Source organism: Echeneis naucrates, chromosome 13 (assembly GCF_900963305.1).
Source record: "Echeneis naucrates chromosome 13, fEcheNa1.1, whole genome shotgun sequence".
Lineage (NCBI taxonomy): Eukaryota > Metazoa > Chordata > Actinopteri > Carangiformes > Echeneidae > Echeneis > Echeneis naucrates.
This window is the reverse complement of record NC_042523.1, coordinates 19,211,043-19,232,022: the sequence shown is the minus strand read 5'-3', so window position 1 is coordinate 19,232,022 and position 20,980 is coordinate 19,211,043. Positions and strand designations below refer to the sequence as shown.

Genomic DNA, 20,980 nt, shown 5'->3' with positions numbered 1-20,980 from the left:
TGTCAGCGTAAATAAAACAGCGATACCTCCCATCGTTCCCTGCTTTTGTGCATCCGCTAACCTGTGTCTAAAACCACCTTTGTGATTTTATAATCCTTCCTCCACATCAATGAGTTACAGTAAGTGCTTAAAATAAGGCATTACACCATCCCTCAACCCATTTTTCTCTGTTGCTTGACCCCCCCCCCCCGCGATCTCTCCCTCCAACCTTGTGATGTGCTGTGTTTCAGTACCAGAGGTCATAAGCTTTGGATGTGGCAAAGGCCCCAGCCAGGCCGACGTGCTGACAGAAGGGATACGGGGCTTGACTTTGGCCAGTGTGAAAGATCCGGGCCTGCCTCGTTTGTCTGTCTGTCCGTCTCACTGGCCACACTATAATAAGATTGCTGGGCTCCGTAAGGCGGATTTACTGGAGCACAACTCCCCCTAGGGCCTTTTCATAGAAATTGGTTCCTCCATATTTCACCCTAGCCTCTCTCTCTCTGTCAAATGTGTCCATCCCTCGCACTCAGACACTCACTCCCTCTTTCTAAACCTCTGGGGTTAGTTCCCACTCTCTTTTGTTCCTTATAATATGCTTCCTCCCTTTCTTTCCGTGGGTCAGGTCTGAACCTAAACACAATTGGAAGCATGAAGATGAGCCAAATGGAGCTGAAAATAGCAGACAGAATGGAATAGAAGAAAGGATGACCATATCACAAGCCGTCTCCAGATTTATCTCTCCTTCAAGATGGTCGTGTTTATTTAGCTGGCCTTCCCCATGTACTTCTGAAATTTCATGAAGACATGTGAATGCTTACACAGGCACCATGAGCAGGAATATTATCATGCTTCTTCCAGCAACTATGGTTCACATTTTTTATTGCGTGTTGGTCACCTGAATGTAAATTGAAGCGCCAAGGTCAGAAATCCAAACGTGACTGTTAATACTGTTCCTTTCATACTCTACCTGCACAGCTATCACAGAAATGAATTCTGTTGTCACTCACAATTGCTGTTGACACAAATTTAGGGGTCTTGCAGTCCAACAGTCCCAGCTGTGCACACGGTGAATGAGGCCAATCCAAATGCAAGCGCACACTCCGATCAAAGCAAGCTTATTTTTGGAGTACTGTGTCATCTATTCCACAGCACAAAAGCCCCCCTGCAAGACCGTAAAGATGTGGAAAACTAGGGGAGTGATTACGTGCCAACCAAAACAAGCCTGCATGATTCATCTGCCAAGTTTCTCTGGCAAAAATCAAGACAATTTTCTTGCCATCACAGACACAGCCTGTTTGCTTTTTGTCCTTTTTTTTTTTTTTTTTTTTGTGTGTGTGTAAAAAAAAACAACCAAACAAACAAACAGTGTAAGCTTCTCAGATTCTCAGCATGGATCCATGAAGCATGTGCGAGATGACCCAAGTTACCATTTGAAGGTCAATTTAAAATCAGCTCATAGAAAGTCAAGTACTTTTTGCGGGGAAAAGATTGCGATGCCTTGGTTTCACCCTGACCCCATCTAGCTTTCACATATGTGCTTCCATTTACGGAGTCTACAGTTAAAGCAGTGGGCTCTTAAGGATGAGGAGGGAGCCGAGACAGGAAGCAGGGGTTTCTTATCAGGTCTGCTACATAGTGCCTGGTCCAGCCTCAGGCTGCCGATGGGTGTGGGAGCGGCGATTACAGAGGCTAGCCTGCGGAGCTGAGGGGAAATGGGCACAGGTCTCCCAGCAGACCCCTAGAGCATTAACATTCACCATTTGGTCCAACCAACTGTGCGCACACACACATGGCCCAACTGCTTTTCCCCCTCAATAATCTTAATACTGCAAAGTTCTCTCTCTCTTTTCTGTGACATCCAAACTAATATCAGCGGGGAGCCCACAAGATGAATGACCCTGCAAATGCTGCATTAAAAAGTCATAAAAGGGGATACCTTCAGGGTCCGGGAGCTCTTATTTTTCTGCTGACTAATGGTTTAAACTGAACAGGTGGGCCAACCCCAGAAACACTCCACCAACCACAAAGATGTGTTTCTCTGTCCAACTGGGGAGTGCAGATTGGAAACATTAAATTTGACTGATACCACTTATCCTGGTGTGTAGTCCAAGGCTCACGAAGCAGAAACTGATGATGTCAACTGTGGGAGTGGAGCCGTGCTGAAAGAAATGGTCTCTGTGAGGCTGCTCTTTGCCTCCGCGCCCTGTGTCAGGACTGAGTCATTGTTTTCACAGCACAGACCTGACATTTTCATTGGCCCGGAGATCAATTACGGGACAGGGTGTTGCCTCCTGAGCCGGTGAACAAGTGAGTGGACCCAGCGTGTGCTGATGCATTCGCAGGCCGCATTTGGCCTCGCGTGGGACCACTGGCAGCATGTGATTGTGTCTGCAGAGCACCGGGGCATTGTTTCAGTGACTAGCTCTGGGTTGAATCGCTCCACTGCAGAAACAGCACCTGTGAATGTACAAATATGTGTCCCACAGCACGATGTGTATTTATTCTGCACAAACAAGAGGATATGTTTAACCTCTGAGCACCTATTGAGCGGCGTGGAATGGAGAAATGTAACAATATTTGCACAACTGTACTGTCCTGTTTTATTCCAAATGAGCAAATGGCTGGATAACTTTATTTTGAGCGCTCCTTGTCCCCCAGTGCTGTTGGCTCGTTTGCCAATTAAATTAAAGCCAGGTAGTTGCATTTAATGTTGTGAAGCCAAAAAAATATCTGTCACGTGTGAGTGTGTAAGCTCAGCAGAGGTCTGCAGCATAGTACAGCGTTTCTACCAGGTGCAGGGAGTTGAATATCTCAGCAGTGCACCACCTCATCTAGACACACACACAAACATCCATAGCTTCAGCTTCCAGCAAACCCTCTGTGACGCCTCTGGCTAATTCCCCTCAAGCCCACCAGGCTGTCCAGCATCCTCCAATAAATTAGCCTTGCTGCTCCCCTACTGAGACACAGGCCCTGACAGTCTGGCTGGTGTCCAAAGTCCCTCGCTGGTACACAAAAAATAGTCGCTACTTTTTACTGCAGTCCCACTTCTTTACTGAGTGGATAATACATTTGGTATGCTTGTTTTCTGTATTTAAGCAATCATGCATGCACAACTCCCTTTCAAAGGTTTCGAGATGTGTCCAATCTCTAACTTGTCTGGATTTTGTCCCCTTTAAAGTAATTTAGTGGGTCTATAATTTTATCACTTCAGTCTTACAGTAGAATTGTCAGTGTGCAGGCAGTGCAGTCCCTCAACACTCACAATATCAGTACCTTCCCTTTCACAGGCAACAACTCCCACAGGTGTTGTTGTGAATAAGAATGTGTTCTTTGACCGCCCTTGTCAAAAGGGGTTAACACAAAGATCACCATAATACCTCTCTCTCTCTGACCTCCTATACCAAGCTCCGTCTCGTGTGAAAAGAATCCCCACTCTGTCTCTCTTCAGTGTCGGGAAGTGACATATCTCAGCATCTGTCGGATAGTGATTGGGATTCTGGGTCATATCGCTCACTGCGTCTTCCGTTTCAGTTTGCTATCTGCAGCATCTGTCTTTTGTCTCAAGTTTGCATCAAGCTAGTATCCCCATCTGACATCTCTCTATCTCACTGTGCCTTTTTTTTTTTTTCTTTCTCTGTCTCTCTCTCAGTTCTTTTTAGCCTGCTCTCAGTGGGTGCTCAGACGGAGATGAAGAAAGTTGTTGGGGACAATGCCACCTTACCATGCCACCACCAGCTCCCATCGTCCAACTCCCTTGACATTGAGTGGCTACTGCAGAAACCAAACTCCAAACAGAGAGTGGTGAGATAAGCATCCTTATTTTTTACCCCGCTGTCCATGATTATTTGGCGCGCCATTACATTTATTTCATTTTATCATGATTAAAATAACAATGAATTATTATTTATTTCACAATTAGGGACCTAGCTAGACTGTGAAAGAATATAACACGTTTTATTTCCTTTCATTACTAAGAGTTTCCACTCAGGCTGCACATGTCACTCATTGCGTACTCATCTTTCTTCTCCTTGATGCATCATGGTTGAATAAATACGTATTCTTAAACCTTAAGAATGTGCTGTTGTCAGAAGGGATTAATACAAAGAGGTTAACACAAGCAATATCCTGGAAATGTACATAGTATGTATTGTTTCTCTGACATCTATAATTGCAGAGAATTTGTACTTTAAATGAAATACTAAAACTAAACTCTGCATCCGATACCTCCACAGCCCCTTCAACTCATTCTTACTTCCATTTGTGTCATACCGATTGATTTCCAACAAGGACCACAATAGTTGTACATTAATTCAATGCCCAAAGTTACAATGACACTTACTGTGGAGTTTTAGTGCCTTCCACAAAAGACCAATCATGTAGCAGAACGTTGCTCGACTCATCTTCCAGGTGTGACCTTGTAGCCCACACAGACCACAGAAAAGAACAAACTGTGGAACAACCTGACATCTTAAATTTGCAGTTCATAAAGTTATAAATGTGACTTTCCACGTCTCTAGGAACACAAAAAGAATTTCATCACTTTCAATCAATTATATCAAGACTGACTATAAACTTTAAGTAAAATCTTTTAAGCTTACTGGAAATGTTTAATTCAGGCTTAGCTGTAATATTACTGCTGTATTTTTCCCTTTAAAACTTCAAAAGGTCCTCCTTGCACGTCCTCTAGAGATTTTCAACAACATGCACACAGCAGTGGTAGGACGAAAACCATGCATGCGTTTCTTTAGAAAACACTTTCTCTGGAATGTTAGCGCACTGACTTTCTAGGATTCACATCATAAAATCGAACTATATTTAATCACGAATAAGCATCCCTGTCTATTCAATTATTTACCTACAAATGAACCACAACTAAAGGAATGAGCAAACTAATCTTCTGTGAAAACAAAAGAGGCAAAAACCTTCTATGTATTTGATTTGTGTTATTATTGCATGTTCTGCTCTGCTCAGAAAATCATTCACTCACAGCGAGCATTTCTTGGGTACATTTTGCTGAAGGCTAGAAGCTGCAAAAAAACTTATAAAAGTCATTGCATTTAATAACTTTTCGTCTGAAACAGCAGCACAACTTTTACCTGGCTGAAAGTCCTTAAATGCCCTTAAGTGAGTTCTGTTTTCTCATAGCATCTGACAACATTTTGGTATCGTTTCATCAGTTTTGAGTCATTGTCCTCTTTCACCCAAAGTGAGCACTGTAACTGATAACAGACAGAGCGTAAAATCTCGCCGGCTTTCTGTCGGAAGAAAGAGATTTCCTTTCACTTTGGAAGTCGTTTGTTCGAGCACTGATGTATTGGTTAGCACAGAGAAGTGTGACGCTGTGAGAAAGAGGACAGCGTCGAGGGGAAAGGGGTAAGCAGGGGAAAGGAATGAAAGGAAAAGGAAAACAAGTGTCTTACGCTTTGATGATTCAGAGTAGGGCTGCCACATTGCGATGAATATTTAACAGGAAGATAACATTGAAGGCGCCATTAATTAAAATCAAATGTCTGAAAATTTGATTAGAACAGAGGCTGCGCCTGTAGCTGGATGAATAAATCATTCTTTTGTTCTGCTGGAAGGCTGTGTTGAGAGGGAAAGAGCAGCTTGTCAACACTCAGCCTCCATTAGCAAATGTACAGGCTACACATGTTTAGGACACAGGAGTGAGAGACTGGGCGTGTGTGGAGATGACCAAAGTTCTTCCACATTCATCAAGATGGATCATAAAATGGTGCGGCTGCTCAAAACACAACTGTGCGCACAAGCATGGAAGGATTTCACTTTAAGGAAACAGTAAAGCCAAGACGCCTTCCACAAATTAACATCCTCCCTTAAAAAATGACACCGGCAGCAGTGTGATATTAGTTCTCGCTTACAGTTTACTGTTTCAGTTTCAGCTGTTCTGAGCATTTTTTTTAAGTGTCACGCACTGACGGTGAAAAAGTGGAGTGTGTCTCAGATCGTGGCAAAATGACAGCGTCTTATATTTTTTGGATAAGACGGTCTGATTGATCCCCCATCATCAGAGAATAGCTGAAAAACAGTAGCTTGAAATTACTTTGTTGTTAATAAAATATTTTATTAATAATCAACCCGTCAATTTGAATATTTAGGCTGTAGGAAGTAGAAATAGTTGAAAAATAGCGTGGTCATTGAAAAGCCAGAGGTGGCAGTAACGCGTCATGCCCAGTATTAGTATTTTCAGATTTTACTGAATAAACAAACCAACTCATTTTAATTGCAAACAACACTGACAGCTCCAGGCCACTTTACTAAAACACCCTTAAATTCCTCATGCTCGCTGTCATTTTAATTCTCTTTTTATCAGTCTCATAACTCTGCTCCGCTCAGAAATACCCAAACATAACCTGAAGCAACAGCATACACTAATCCTGATAGCAGGGCTCAAACCAACTTATAGTAACAGTTGTGCGTAACAAATGTCCGGATCGTGAGGGCAGCAGCAGCGTGCCCATAAGCAGGTGCTTTGAAAATATGTCCCACTTTGTTTGGGTGTGAGGGCTTTGTCATTTTGTGCCAGCAGCTGTGGCACAATGTATGTCTGTTTGCGTTCAATGTATTTCCGTGCATGTTTGTTTAGGAGCTAGTTATGTGTGTGTGTCTGTGTGTGTACGCACGTGTGCGTGTGCGTGTGCGTGCGCGGCCGGTCATCACCTGTGATCACAGCAGGTGCCCCTGTTTCTTCGGCGCTGATGTGCTGTGGCACCGGCATTTAGCAGTCCCCATCTGCAGGCTCTCACTGGCCCTTAGCAATAGGCCACTGTGACAGCTGTGTTTGTTTGTGTTTGTGAATGGAGTGAGAGAGAAATAGATCAGGGGAGGGGGAGTGAACATAAACAAGGAGAGGATGGGAAAAAACAAAGCCATAAACAGGCAGAGAGGAGAAGAAATGAAAGCTTTCCAGGACAGGTTCACAAACTTTACGTCCACAGTGAAGTTCCAAATCATGGGAGACTTCTTCGGAAGACCAAGCCTTTCCAAAGATCGTGTGCTAAAAATAAAAATGAAAAAAAAAAAGAACGGATTGTGTTCGCATAACACAACTTTTATATTCTACATCTTCTTCATTTCATTTACACTACATATATAACATGTACCCACATTATTATATACTGCCCATCAATATGCATGCATGGAAGTTACACACACTGCACACCATACATACCAACAGACTGTATAACTACATCCAGCCTGCTTTTCCTCTACAGTAACATTTTATTATTACTGTAGAGGAACCCCCAATAAGTCATTTCACCATTTTATTACATTTATCAAAGGAGACTTTGATAAACACACACTACAGTTCATTTTTTCAGCCCTGTTGCTTAGATGCTGCTGCTAAACAAACAAACAAACAAACACACACACAAAAAAAAAAAAATATGAAGGGGATTTTACTGTCTGAACCCGCAGGTTGTTTACTTTGGAGTAAGTTGGGTACGAGGCATTAGTTTGTTCTAGCCGTTGTGCTAACATCACATCAGTGCCACTGTGGGTGCGTTAATCTTTCATCTCAGCCCCAGAATACATTTTTATTTGGTCAATTTGACAGCTACGCTTGTAGAGAGAACACGAGGAGATAACAGTGCTCACAGACAATCAGCGAAATGAACACTGGCATTCCAGCAAATGCATTAATTTGTAAAATATTATTTACCAAACGTTAATTAATTAAAAAGTGATTGTTAACAGTGTTACCCATGACTGCTGGCATTCTGTTTTCCTCAAAATTGTGCACCCACTGAGAGACTATGGATTTGTCTGAGCTGTGCGTACACCAAAACTAGAGTTATGTAGTAATAAATGTTAACGGTAGGCTATCAGCCAGATCTCGTGACTATTACTGTTGAGACATGGAAATTGAATCAACCATATGTATTGTTAAAGATATAAAGCCTTATTTGTGGAGTTGTCTGCATTAATTATCACCAACAATAAAATACCTACCAGCTCAAGCCGGGAAGAACATTCTATTAAATTCTATTAAATTGAAGGAAAAGGCAGGTGAGCAGTGATCCAGCCATCGGGGAAGGAGTTAGGAGCTGGTATTTGTGATTGTGAACATGTAAATAAATCTGTAGTTTTCTTCGCCTCCATTTCTAGATCATCACCTTCTTTGGGGGCCACGTGTACACCAATGAGGCGACGGGCAGCGAGGCCAGCCGTCTGTCCTTTGCTGGGGAGTACCTCAGTGGAGACGCCTCCCTGCTTATCAGTGACCTGCTGCTGACCGACTCTGGGGAATACTACTGTAAAGTGAAGACTGGTGGAAAGTACCACTGGAGCCAGGTCAACCTCATTGTGCTGGGTGAGTTATTCTAGGACACGTGACAATACACACACAAGTTACAGACAGTTCACGCTCAGGTGCACATTTGCCCACATGCCATCAGGTTATGAATTCATCTGCACAAGGAAAATGGACGTACACACCTACACCTTGTCCTGCGCACACACAGACATACAAGCCCACATGCACACACACAGACCTAATCACTGTATCATTAGCCTGGCACATTTCCTCCGTCATGCTGACTGATCTAATGATTCAATTTGATTCAGACGGTGTGATTTGATTTTGCTCATGCTGTTTGGGTTCGTTTGGATTGGTTTGTTGTTGAGGTGAGACCAGAAACATGCGACTGGGTCTGGAAGAGCACAGAGCTGATTGATTGAGTTAGGGACTGAGTTACATGGCTAAGCAGCAAGTTAAATGCATTTCTGTCCTCTGTAAGGTCTATAAGAAAACAGGCAACAGACTCTTCTTCATCAAGTTTGAGGTACATTCTCTAACGAAATTTAGTTGTTGAAAATTACATTGAAAAAGGCAATTCTCATCAATCTAGCTACTGATAATCTACTTAGGAAAATCACTTGTGCAAGTCCTCCCTTAGTCCCTTAGCATCTATAGAAATGCCTGTTTTGGCTCCATAAGCCACAGCAAAGCCGTCATTGTATATTTTATCCCCGTCTTTTTCACTCTTTTTGTTTCCCTCATTTGTCCAATATACAGATGGTAATAAATGGCTTAGCTTTACAGCTAGCGCTGTGGTAATATGTGTCTCCGCCTGCATATCGCAAATACCTAAACAACTCTGAAGGACAGACTGGAAAAGAGGAACGGCTTCGCCACAAAAGCCAGCCACAAAGTCCGGCGGGAGGAGCGAGATCGTTCTCAATGTCAGAAAAGCAGGAGATTTATTAAAACATCATGGGAGATTAGTTCAACCCGCGGTTATTGGTTTTCTAATGGAACAGTGTGTTAATCCTCTCACTCTCACTCTCCTCTCTCTTCCATGAAGACATTTCAGTGAGTTAGTGCCTCCATTTTTGCAAATTGCCCTCAGCTTTGCGGTGACACTTTCGATTTTGAGAGAGACGAACATTTGCATTTTTCTCTCACTTCCCACACTAAGATAATAGCTTGGCAGCCAAGCTGGTAGCTGGCTTAGCATGAGACAGAGCGCGAGTGTATGAATTTGTGTGCGTGCCAGGGTTTATTGGTGCCTCTAAGAGTTGTGTATGTGTTTATGGACAAGCTTTACATGTTCCTGCCTGGATGCCTGCACTGTGTGTGGATTTGCATCTGCATACCTTTTCACTTCATTTCTTTAAGCGTCGACAGCAAGTGTTGTACTTTTGTGTGCCTGACTCTGTAAAGAAAAGTTCATTTGTATTTGGGTGTGTTTGTCTGAGGTTACGTGCTCCGACTGCCCCCGCTACAGTTAGGCCTAACTTACCCTGACGGAGCCGCGAGACGCACAGATGAAGCGTCGGTGCTCCTCACTCATCTCTTCTCACGAGATTCCACTCAGAGTGTGTGACCAGAAAACACTCTCCTTCTGAGAGCTGCAGGGTTAGACAAGCAGAGGGAGAGGTGCGCAAAAGCTATCTGGCTTTATGTTCCAGCTATTGCAAAGTCGCTGCATCTCAGCATTACTCAAGAGTTACTTATGATCTCTTTTGCTGACGAGCAGTAACATCCAGATACATGAGAGCCGACATTGCTAATATGATGGCACAACAAAAATACAAAACAGATGTCTAAATTTAGCTCACCGCTGATCTAAAAATATGACACTTGGAAGGGAGGAAAGAGTGTGCCATTTTCCTGCATTCACAGTGTAGCAGCGACTTCTAAACGGAGCAGCTGCACGGTGCTCAGCAAGCTCCAGCTACTGGACAATGAGCTATGAGCAAAACCTTTGACCTGTGGAGAACATATTACCACAAGCTTTCACAGGCAGCTTGGGGCTCACATTAATTCACACCCTATGTGATTGGTTTGCAGTTTGTTTTTTGTTTTTTTCTGGGTGTGTCACCAGCTCTGAGAAATGACTGCATTTGCAAACGAGATCCACCTATCCCTCATAAAAACTCATGACGCCAGTAATGGATATAGACAAGTTTATCACGTACGCTCAAACATTGCAACTAAACCACCTTAATAACCCCTTTGTTTTGTTATTATCTCACTTTTATGCCCATGCTCTTTGTTTTATGAAGTCTTTTATTGTGTTCTATTTTTATTGTGAAGTAATGTGCACAGGCGTTGAACTGTTTCACTTGACTTTACATTATGGGTTAATCCATGCATCAGGAAATGTTCTATTTATAGTCAATTGTAAAGTATAATTCATCTTATTTTTGACATTTAGACAATACTGTCATCACTAATCTACCTGCCAATAGTGAATTGGATATTTGAATTTATGAGGCTTTTAAACTTTATATAAATCATATATATATATAAATTCAGCCTGTGGTCTCATAGATCAGTCCATAGCATAAACACAGCATGCATGTGTAACTGGTGCTGCATATTCATCTTTGGTGTTGTTTTTATATATCTCTTATACACATATATATAATTTATCCTTCTCCTTTGTTTATATAGTAAGTAAAAGTAATAATGTTAATAATGCTGCTTGATGCATTTGGATGCAAAAGTCAGCATTGTATTGATTTGTAGCTCATAAAATCTCCTGTATGATCAAAGACAAAAACAAATTGCTTGTTTGTTTCACATCGGTATTGAACTGTGTTTGATTCCGATGTGTCTTTATAGTCAAGCCTTCCAAGCCGCGGTGCTGGAAAGACGGCGAGCTCCTGGAGGGCAGTAACGTCAAGCTGAGCTGCAAGTCCACCGATGGTTCAGACCCCATCAGCTACAAGTGGGAGCGAGTCCTGGACAAAGGCAAGAGTCTGGGCAAGCTGCCAAACCTTGCGCTGATAGGTAAGAAAAATAATTGGCACTGCAGTGATGCGCTGATTCACCATTCAGTTCTCTGCAGAGAAATGCTGTGAGGATTCATTTTCATATTAATGATTTTTATAGGCTGCATTTATCCAAGGAAGTGTTTTGCTGAGCACATCATCTTTCTTTCACCTTCTCCCATCTTTACTTTCATACATTTGCAAACACTGGCACCTAAATCTGCCCAGTATAGCCACATCCTCCTACCATTCATTCCTCAGCTGATTCATGCGGTAATTAACAGTTTAATATTTTTGCTCAAGAGCGCTTAGATAGGCTCAAATTGTCTCGCATAGGACACTGATTCTTCATGCCTTTATTTTCTTTAACTACCTCCAAATTTAAGTAATGCTCCTAGAACCACATTAGGTGCACCACACATTTTTCTCCAGGAAATCAAACAGAACGCAGGTCTGTTACTTCTTGTTTTGCCCTGTTGGGACACGTTATACAAACACAAGAATCCAGGCTGATACTATGATTTGATGTAGACGTCTGTGACGTTGAAATGTCAGCTTGGCTCAAGTGAATTGTACCTGTTTGTACAAAGTCAATCTGAAGTGACTATTATCTTGGATCGTTTGTAAAACAGAGAGAATCAAATGCAAAATGTAGAATTGCACTGGCAGCTCCCACGACATTCTGTGCTGAGAAACAACAAAAAAGAGTTGTGGCCCTGAGGCACACTTCAGTCACATGGTGTGGATTCTGGCATTCCTCTTGGATCATAACCAAGCATGTTTGTTTTTAAATAGTGGTACAGACAGTCTGTAGCAAAGGAAGCCCATTTTAAGGCAGCTCCAGCCTCCTTGTATACTCTCTAAACTGTAACAAACACCCCAGGGTTGCCAAACTGTCTCCAATGTTCAACTGGCATCCGCGATGGCAAGTGCCCAGACGGAAACCTTCAAATTAATGACCTCCACCAAACAACACCTGTTCAGTCTAATTAGTTTTCATTGGACGATAACACACAGAGTCAGCAGCCATTATTTATGGGACTGGTGAAAGGTAATATCACATGGTTGTCATTGGTGGTGATGACTAAATATCCCATGGGGCCGTGGGGCTTCATCGCTCTTAGACACGCTCTCACTACTCTCCTCAAGTCTTCTTCAGTGTGACGGGCTTTAAATAAACATGGCGCTGATGTCTGTCCCACTGTGTGTCTATCTTTCTCTCGCTCTCTGACCTTAGTAAGCATCTCAGTGGCCTCTCACGTCCTGCAATTGATAGAAACGACAGCAGACATGCAGGAATGCTTGACCACAATCAGTAAGTGGCAAAAACCAACTGTCTCACCAGATGTCTGCATTTATGGTTTTTAATTCCCAGATCTCAAGAACCCAGAGATTGTGACTCTGAGGAATCTCACCATGGACAGCACAGGTGTCTACAGGTGCACGGCAAGCAACGACGTGGGAGAGGAAAACTGCACCATTGAGGTCACAATGCAGCGTAAGTTTTTGGGGGTGGGAGGGGAGAGTTGACCTCACAGTGTTCACCTCATGCCAGACTGCCACACTGCCACACTGCCACATTGATTGATGGTTATAGTTTTGGCAGAAAATACATTTATTCCCGCTCTCTGCCTTTCTATCTTCCCGCCCGTTCACCCTTCCCATTTTCCTCCCAGTGCTCAAACATGACGGGCTGAACGAAACCAAAACTGCTGGTCACCACCTCTGCTCCAGCAGTTATGTTCCAGTGTCGCTCTAATTCATTTCCTGACATGTGCAGGACTGTTGGGGTCATACGCTGGGAAAATTACATTTGTACCACCTCAGCAGAAACAGCGGGAAAGTGTATTTGGCCGTTGGGTCACCAACAGAGTGTGGAAGTCTTTCCTCTTAAACCATAATCATTTTTCTGAAAATTATGAAAAATGCTCAAGAACAGCACATGTGACAGAAAGTGACTTTATCTCTTATCACAGTTCCCCCTCTGTCCACAGATGTGAAGGATGTGGGTAAGGTGGCAGGGGCGGTGGTGGGTATATCCCTCGGTATCCTCATCGTCATTTTAATCATCTGGCTCGTCTTCCGGAAGAAAGAGAAAAAGAAGTACGAGGAGGAGGAGACCCCAAATGAGATCAGGTTTATTCATCTTCCTTTCTTCTGATTTAACTTTCGTTCTCATTTTATACTGTCAAAATGTTAAAACTGGGTGGGATTAGAAGTCTGTGTGTGGGTTTTTTTTTTTTTTTTCTTTGTTATAGAGCTGTTGCTGTGTGTTAATTAACTGCACTTCAAATTGTTTAAAAAGTTGCAGTGTTACAGTGAATGACTGTCCACTTTAAATGGGTGATTTATGTTGGTCCTGCTGAGGTCCAATGCAATAATTTCCTAATAGGTCAAATCTTTAAGCATGAACAGATGAAGAGCTTGGTTTGATGAAGGTCTGCAGGCCAAAGGTCTTTCTTCATAATTACTTTTATCTATGAATTTAAATTAAATAGAGTCCAATGCACCTTCTTAGGAGAAAAATGTGAGGAGAAAGACATCGTTTGAAAATTATATAGGCTATTAAAAATTGATAATGCAATTGTACAATAGCTACACATTAAAAGAATCAAATACAAACAAGGCAATATTTCTGTTCTGCTGACTGCTTAAAGAAAGAAGGAAAGCAGCATGAAATTCAATTCACACCACAGTTTTGTTTTGTTCCTTTTATGGGTTTGTTTTTTTGTGTGACATTCAGCGTTCCTCGAGGTTGATCTGATGGAGCATTGATGTCAATCAGTCAATCAGTTAAGCCATTCAAATGCAAAGTGGCACAGCAACAGCCTCTATACACGCTTGGATGCTGTCTGCCTGTCTCCCTGTGTGTGCATGTGTGCATGTGTGCATTTTGACAGGTCACAATAGTGTTTATTTCTCACTCTTATGCTTGTGCTCACTGGTTGTTCCTGTGAACCACTAATGACACTAAAGCTACAACTTTTTTTTTTTTTATTATTCTTTTGTGTGACAGCCTGGAGTTGGTGTAGGAGCATATTTACTGATGTAACACTAAATTATGCAGCATGGTTGAAGGAGGGCTTCAAGTAAATAATGTAGATGTGATGAAGTTTGTTTTTTTTTTTTTTTTCTGCCATATTCAGACCATTTTCAATAATATGCTGAACCTGACCACACAAGATGTGCATCTCCTGGGCGTGGATTTAAAGCCAAACCTAACATTCATTCATTCATCCATCTTCCACCGCTCATCCATTTCCAGGTTGCGGGGCCTAAAGGCGGGGCCTACAGACAATGTAGAGTCACCAATGAACCTAAATATGATGTCTCTGGATGGTGGGACAAAACCGGAGTACCCGGAGGAAACCCATGCAAACATGGGGAGAACGTGCTAACAGAAAGGTCGCAGGGCCAGGAACTGAACCCTCAACCTTCTTGTTGGGGGGCAATAGCGCAAACCCACTCTGCCGCCGTGCTGCCCCCAAACCCAACAATGCTGCTGAAAACTTTTTTTCCTCTGGGGTGGTTCAAATCTTCTGGATAGAACTGTGCACACAGACAGAGCACTGTCTCTGACTTTCTGTCGAATCATGAGCTGTATATTAATGAGATAAAATTCCCTGCCGAGTTAGGCTCAGGCTCCCAATCCACGCACTGTGCTGACTTGGAGTCCGTGATTTATAATAATCCATAACTACAAAAAAAAAAAAAAATATTAACACCATCCAAGTAACAGCCGCAGCAAAATGACCTCGGTTTTGTTGATTAGTACCCCTTTCAACTGAATTCTAATGTTACTGCCACATATTTATTCTCCATTTGCTGTGAAAAAACTCAAGCAGAAGTGAAATTGTGAGTAAAATTCATTATGTTCTCAGGAAAAAACTTTTTTCCTTCAACCACTGTATCAGGGGAACAGTGATTTCAGCAGATTTCATTATTCCATGCAAATACTTTTGCGAAACTCGAAGGCTGGGAGGTATCTCATGAATTACATGAGGTTCCCACATAAAACTTGTCTCCTGTGAATAGTGTCTTAAAATAGTGTGTGTGTGTGCGCGCTCCTGTTCTCTTCTGTTTCAAAGGAACAGTTCATGCATATGAACCTTTATCTATGTTTTGTCTGTGTGTGCATGTGTTTCTATATCTCTAATTACAGGGAGGATGCGGAGGCTCCCAAGGCCAAGCTGGTCAAGCCCAACTCTCTCTCCTCGTCCCGCTCCGGCAGCTCACGCTCTGGAGCCTCCTCCACTCAGTCTATGGTGCACAACAGCGCCCAGCGTGGTCACCGCCCCCGCCCACCTGCTGTGGCAGCACTCAAGGAAAATGGACAGCCTCCAGGTTTCCCCCAGTCCCCTCCAGCCTACAACACAGTGGTGCCCCCTAAGACCCCCGAGCCCCCTACCACTCCCAAATTCAACTCTAGGAACATGTCTGGGCCCACACCCCCAACCCTCATGGTCCCCGCCCAGACCAAGGCCTTTCAGACTGTGTAGGACTGAAAGCCATGCCCTTCCTGCAGCCATGTGAGACTCCCATCCCTGCCCAAGCCCCCTAGCCCCCTCCTAAAGACTCTTCCATGAACAAAGAAATGCAACTAGTTAAAGGATGTAATTAAAAGAATCAATACTCTAAGTCCAAAACTTTTAATGAATGCATATTTAAAAAGGGAAAATACGACATGCTTGCCCCCTTCTGAATTACATAAAACAAACAAAACAAAAGAAAAAACAAGACCCTAGATGCAACTGTTTGTGTCTCATGGGTAAAAGGCAGAACTTATTTTCTGAGTTCCTTCATTTGGCTTCGGAAGGCACAGGGAAGCACCATGTGCAGTGAGGTGGAAGGAGCCCGAAGTACAGTTTTAGTTATTTATCAAATCAAACGGTTAAGCATGCAACAGAGAAAAGGGGAAAAAGGGAAGGCTGGATAATAAAGTAGATCCAAACCCCGAGCCTGATACCAACGAGTCTATTGAGCTTCTCCTGTCAACAAATACAAGCTGGATACAAGCCAGAAGAAAACATGGAGGAAGTGCAGGAGCATCAGACAGCTACCAGTTTTTTCTCTGGGTGGAGGGGACTAGGGGACACGCGGTGATTATGTGATTCACGTCACCCTGCGCCTCCGACTCGCTGTTTCCAGCACCTGCTCCGGAACCACAAACCCCTTTGCCTCCCAAGGGCTGGGCCCAAAATGCCCATCCATGTGGACAGAAACAGTGTGCGGCGTGTACATCATCTGCATCACTGCTCTCTGTCTTTCCGTGCTCTCATAACGAACCTGCGAGAGACCACAGTGGTCCTGAGACTGACTCAGCTGGCTCACAAACAGCTCATCTGCTTTACCAATCAGCAGGGGAAACTTCAGGTAAAAGGATGAAGCAGTGGCAGCAGAGTCAAATCAGTGGAGATGTTACCCCCACCCTCTCTCCCCCTCCCACCACCACATTCACATTTATGGACATCCTTTTCTGGTACTGAATATATTCCCTGAATAATTAAATAGTATGTATTAGGCCTATAGCGAGTCACTACTTTAAGTATAGGGGATAAGCATCTAGTAGACCAGCTGAACTTGTTTTTCTTTTATTTTTATTCTGTTTTCCTGTGTCTCTTCTCTCTGGACAGGTTATAAAGGGTGACAGACAGTTCTGTGTGCATTGATCCATATTAAGAAGTGCCACCAATCCCTAGGATGGGTTATTATCGTTGCTTTTTTTTTTTTTTTTTAAACTCTTGTGTTTACGTGCTACATTTCTGAAGTGAAACCAAAATCTGTCACCATGAATGTGTGATGTACAAAGACGGTGGATCCCATTGTTTTCAGCCTCCTGTAAGGTACTGAATTAATATTCCAGCCAAGGCACAAAGAATCGACCTTGATGTGAAATTACTAATCCTGAATGAGGGGAAGGAGGAGTATGATTCTGCAGACTCTAATTTTATCGGGTGTGTATGCTATCATTTTCAGTACTCTCCCTGGATCCATAACAATGGAGTGGCACTCGATTGCTGTCTTGCTGAATCATTGGGTCCTGCCTGGCTATTGGCTGAGCTGTGCTATCAGCCAGTCCCCCCTTTAGTCGTATCCTCAGAGAGACCCAGAGCAGTTTGATTGAAAGTAGCTGAAAAAAGGGCAAGTAGCCTATCTAGTGTGCCTTTGCAATCCCTCTTCCCTTTGATGGTTTCTTTCTTCGTCCTTATCTTCAGCACACCAGTGGTTAAGTCTCTGTTCACAATCCGGCTTTGAGGGTCAACAGCAGCAAATACTCAGAGATACATCTTTACAAACTTGCCCGAGTTATAACACATGCAGCCTAGGAAGCACCAAGCAGAGTGAATTATCCGTGGTGAGAAAGCAATCCCATGTCACGGGACAATGTACTGTATATTCTGTAATCAGTCTTGTTTTATATTGTACATAAAGATAGATATACGCACATGATGTCATATAATTTAATAAATAAGGGTGTGTGAGGAAAGGTTTCCCCCAAACAAATGAGTCAAATGCAAAACCCAAAAGTGAAATTAAACCGTGCTCTTTTGTGAATTGTGTGTTCAATTTGTGAATACACGTGAATTCATGTGAAGCAAATATTAACAAATAGAAGCAATATAAGCATATGGAAGGCTAAACACCTTTTTCTGTCCACAACCACTGGCCAAATTCAAATAAGATTGTGTATGGATTTTATTAATCCTATAAGGAGTATTTATTTTCATTAAACTCACTGAACCCTTTCCTGAGGCATCACCACTGGCTCAATATTTCCGCCTTGACCAACACTATAGTCGATCATCTTAAAAAGTCTCCTCCAAATTTCCACGGAATCTGCAATGATAAATATTTTGGTGTGGCCTTACCTTTAATCCAGCACACCATCCAGCTAACATTTCCACTCCTGATATAACTATATTAACATCCGTCTAAGAAAGCACATGTGGTTTCACTTCACATGCAGGCTTTTTCTTGTGACTTAACAGTGATGGAGATTTTTTTTTGGGGAAAGAAAAAAAAAAAAAAAGCCTTTTATATTCAACTAGAGACAGCGGTTTGTATTTGACCAGGGAAGCTACTATGCGTGTGCGTGCGTGTGTTTGTGTATGCGTGCATGCTTGCATGCATGCATGCATGTATTTGAATGTGTGTGAGAGTGTATGTGTGGGTGTGTGCATGTCAATTCAGTATAGGCCCTTGGGCCGCACCCACACATTCTCTTGTTAGCCATTCAATGAGTGAGAAGGATCCAGTCAGGCAAAGTAACCTCCATCCAAATAGATATGACTGCAGACTAGCAGTGTTTATTTTCATTTTCATTGACTTCCATGCTCGTTGAACTTGGCTTCACAATTTTTCTTCGCTTATGGGGGTGGCATCTGGAGACAAAGCATGTCCATAATTCATAAACAAGCGTCAGCTCTGGAGGCCATAAGTGAGCTCTCTCCTTGCTCCTGCTGTCTCTTAACCGATAATGCACTTGGGCCTGGGTGTACCGATGTCATCTCAAGGCACATATTTATATACAAAACACACAGGTAAAGGTTGTACATACAAACACACGTGGAACGTCCAGATGCACATGGGAACACAGGTGTATGCTTCAAGCACATTCACAGTTGCACATGAACACACGAACACACTCTCATGAACACACATACGGTTTGCACAAATAAAAGCCCAAAAAGCAACCTTTGTCATTTCTGCTCCTTCAGAATTAATTTGATGGATTGAATGTCTGGAGGTATTACGACTGACTGATGGAACCAGGAAACTAAATGCAGCACAGAAAGAGACAGCCCACACTGCGTCACCCAGGGGACAGCTGCACACACATGCATACACAAATATACAAAAACAGCACCTGTAACAACACACACATGCATGCAAACAGACATGCACTAGGACAGACAGACACTGCTATGCATCTTAAAAAAAAAAATCAAGGTAGCATACGACTGAAGACTTTTTTCTGGAGAATGAGGAGAGGTAAAACAGGACTGATATTGAGCCAGGGCTGTAGGCTCCTGCCACTGAAATTCCCTCCACCAAAGATGAAAGTAGCAGAGGAGGTGGAGGATGGGATGCAAGTCTTCCAGCTGTTTAATTCCTCCAAGCTTTTTGATTTGCTTTCCAGCAACTGCAAGTCTCAGGTGGCAGATTCCCCAGTTTATGAGCCCTCGCGTTGCATCTCTCCTCTCATGTGTGCGGCTTTATGGCCTGACAAACTTGTGGTCTTTCCAACAGATGAATTTTAAGGAGCTTTTGTCAGCACAGTCGAGAATGGAGGTGGGAAGTCTTTACACAACTGAGAGTGTCAGCAACACATCTGACAACATTCTTTGAAAAAGTACCCATCGGCAGTATATATAGTCTTATGATCACCACTCAAAGGTGCAGTAAACGCGGACTCATTAACGGTAATCCTGCGTTATATGAAAGGAGTATGAATCTCATATAGCCACAATGTTTTATGTTCTATTAGACAGTTTCATTTCTGATTAAAGCTGTTGAGCAGGACAAAGTCGTGCTCTGACTTTGTGGTTCGGCCTTGTGTCTCAGTTAAGAGAATGTGATGTGTCGTTACTTTTAAGACAGTGGACGGATGGGGCTGAAGTCAACCTCAAGAAGGAAAGCAAAGGTACCTGCATGTCATAGGAGATTGAGCAGATGATCGGGAATGCTTTGCTTTGATGTAACATAACTGTATTCAGCTAAAAGAAAAAGAAAAAAAAAAGAAAATCTACAATTGTAAATATATTCACAGAAAGATTTTATGAAGCTTTATTTTTGTCTTCTTTATTTTGATTTTGTCATTCATGTACTTTGCCCTTTTTTGTGTGCTATGCTCATAACCGGCCTTTGTGGGATCGGCGTGGTTGGCTGTTTCTCTTGACTGCGTTGTTGTTGATGTCAGAGGGAGACACGCTCAGCACGGCTCTACTAAAGGGAAATATAAGACACTTTGGTTTTCTTTACTCTCATCTGTTTATTCTGCTGTGGCTTCTCTTTGGTTTGTAAAACAATACGGACGTTTTTCGTTTGTTCGTTTGATGAAAACAATCCATGTAAATATCACAAGTAAAAAATGTATATTTTTACGACTTCTGAGTTATTACTCTTTCATTTGCAAATAAAATATTCAATGATGACTTAACTGGCCTTGTGAGATCGTGATTTGGATATTGCATGAGATAGAGTTGATGTGTTCAGTTCAGGCATATCTCTAAATAATTTTTGCCAAACTTTGCCCCGCTTAATACTGTAAATTTGTGATTTTACTGTAACTGCTGCTTCTGGTCTTGATTTATGGGAGCGATGACGTCAGAGTTCAAAAGCTAGATGTGAACCTCTTTACACACTCAAGGCACTTTAAGACCAAAGTCTTTAGGAAGTTGTTAAAGACACCCAACATATCACTCCAAGGGCAAGGACTTGGCCACAGTGGCCAGGAAAAACTTCCTTTAAGAGACAGGAACCTCAGGCAGAACCAGGCTCAGGGGGGGCGGCCATCTGCCTCGACTGGTCAGGTTGAGAGCAGGAGAGAGAGAAAAAGAGGCAGTGGCATTGAAAGCCAGTTTGGCTGAGGGGGGGGACTTGGTAGAGGGATGAAGAGAGAACAACAACAGGAGAAGAGAAGATATAATGCACACAAAACATACAGAAAACATACAGTGATCGCAACCTGGTAGCACTAAATGTGAAGTAGTAAATATTAGCAGTAGGGGTGAAGAAAAGGTTACATTGAGAA

General features: G+C 42.7%; 1 protein-coding gene across 1 annotated transcript in view; it reads left to right on the top strand.

The window, feature by feature from the left end:
- The window catches only part of clmpb (CXADR like membrane protein b), a 63,637-nt gene extending 43,251 nt beyond the window's left edge, over window positions 1–20,386 (top strand). Inside the window, exons 2-7 of the mRNA XM_029518290.1 lie at window positions 3,635–3,786; window positions 8,113–8,317; window positions 11,078–11,245; window positions 12,602–12,724; window positions 13,221–13,362; window positions 15,389–20,386. Of these exons, the coding sequence (XP_029374150.1) occupies window positions 3,635–3,786; window positions 8,113–8,317; window positions 11,078–11,245; window positions 12,602–12,724; window positions 13,221–13,362; window positions 15,389–15,725 (1,127 nt within the window). The 3' untranslated portion in view covers window positions 15,726–20,386. The remainder of the gene's footprint in view (window positions 1–3,634; window positions 3,787–8,112; window positions 8,318–11,077; window positions 11,246–12,601; window positions 12,725–13,220; window positions 13,363–15,388) is intronic.
- The last annotated feature ends 594 nt before the right edge of the window (window positions 20,387–20,980 follow it).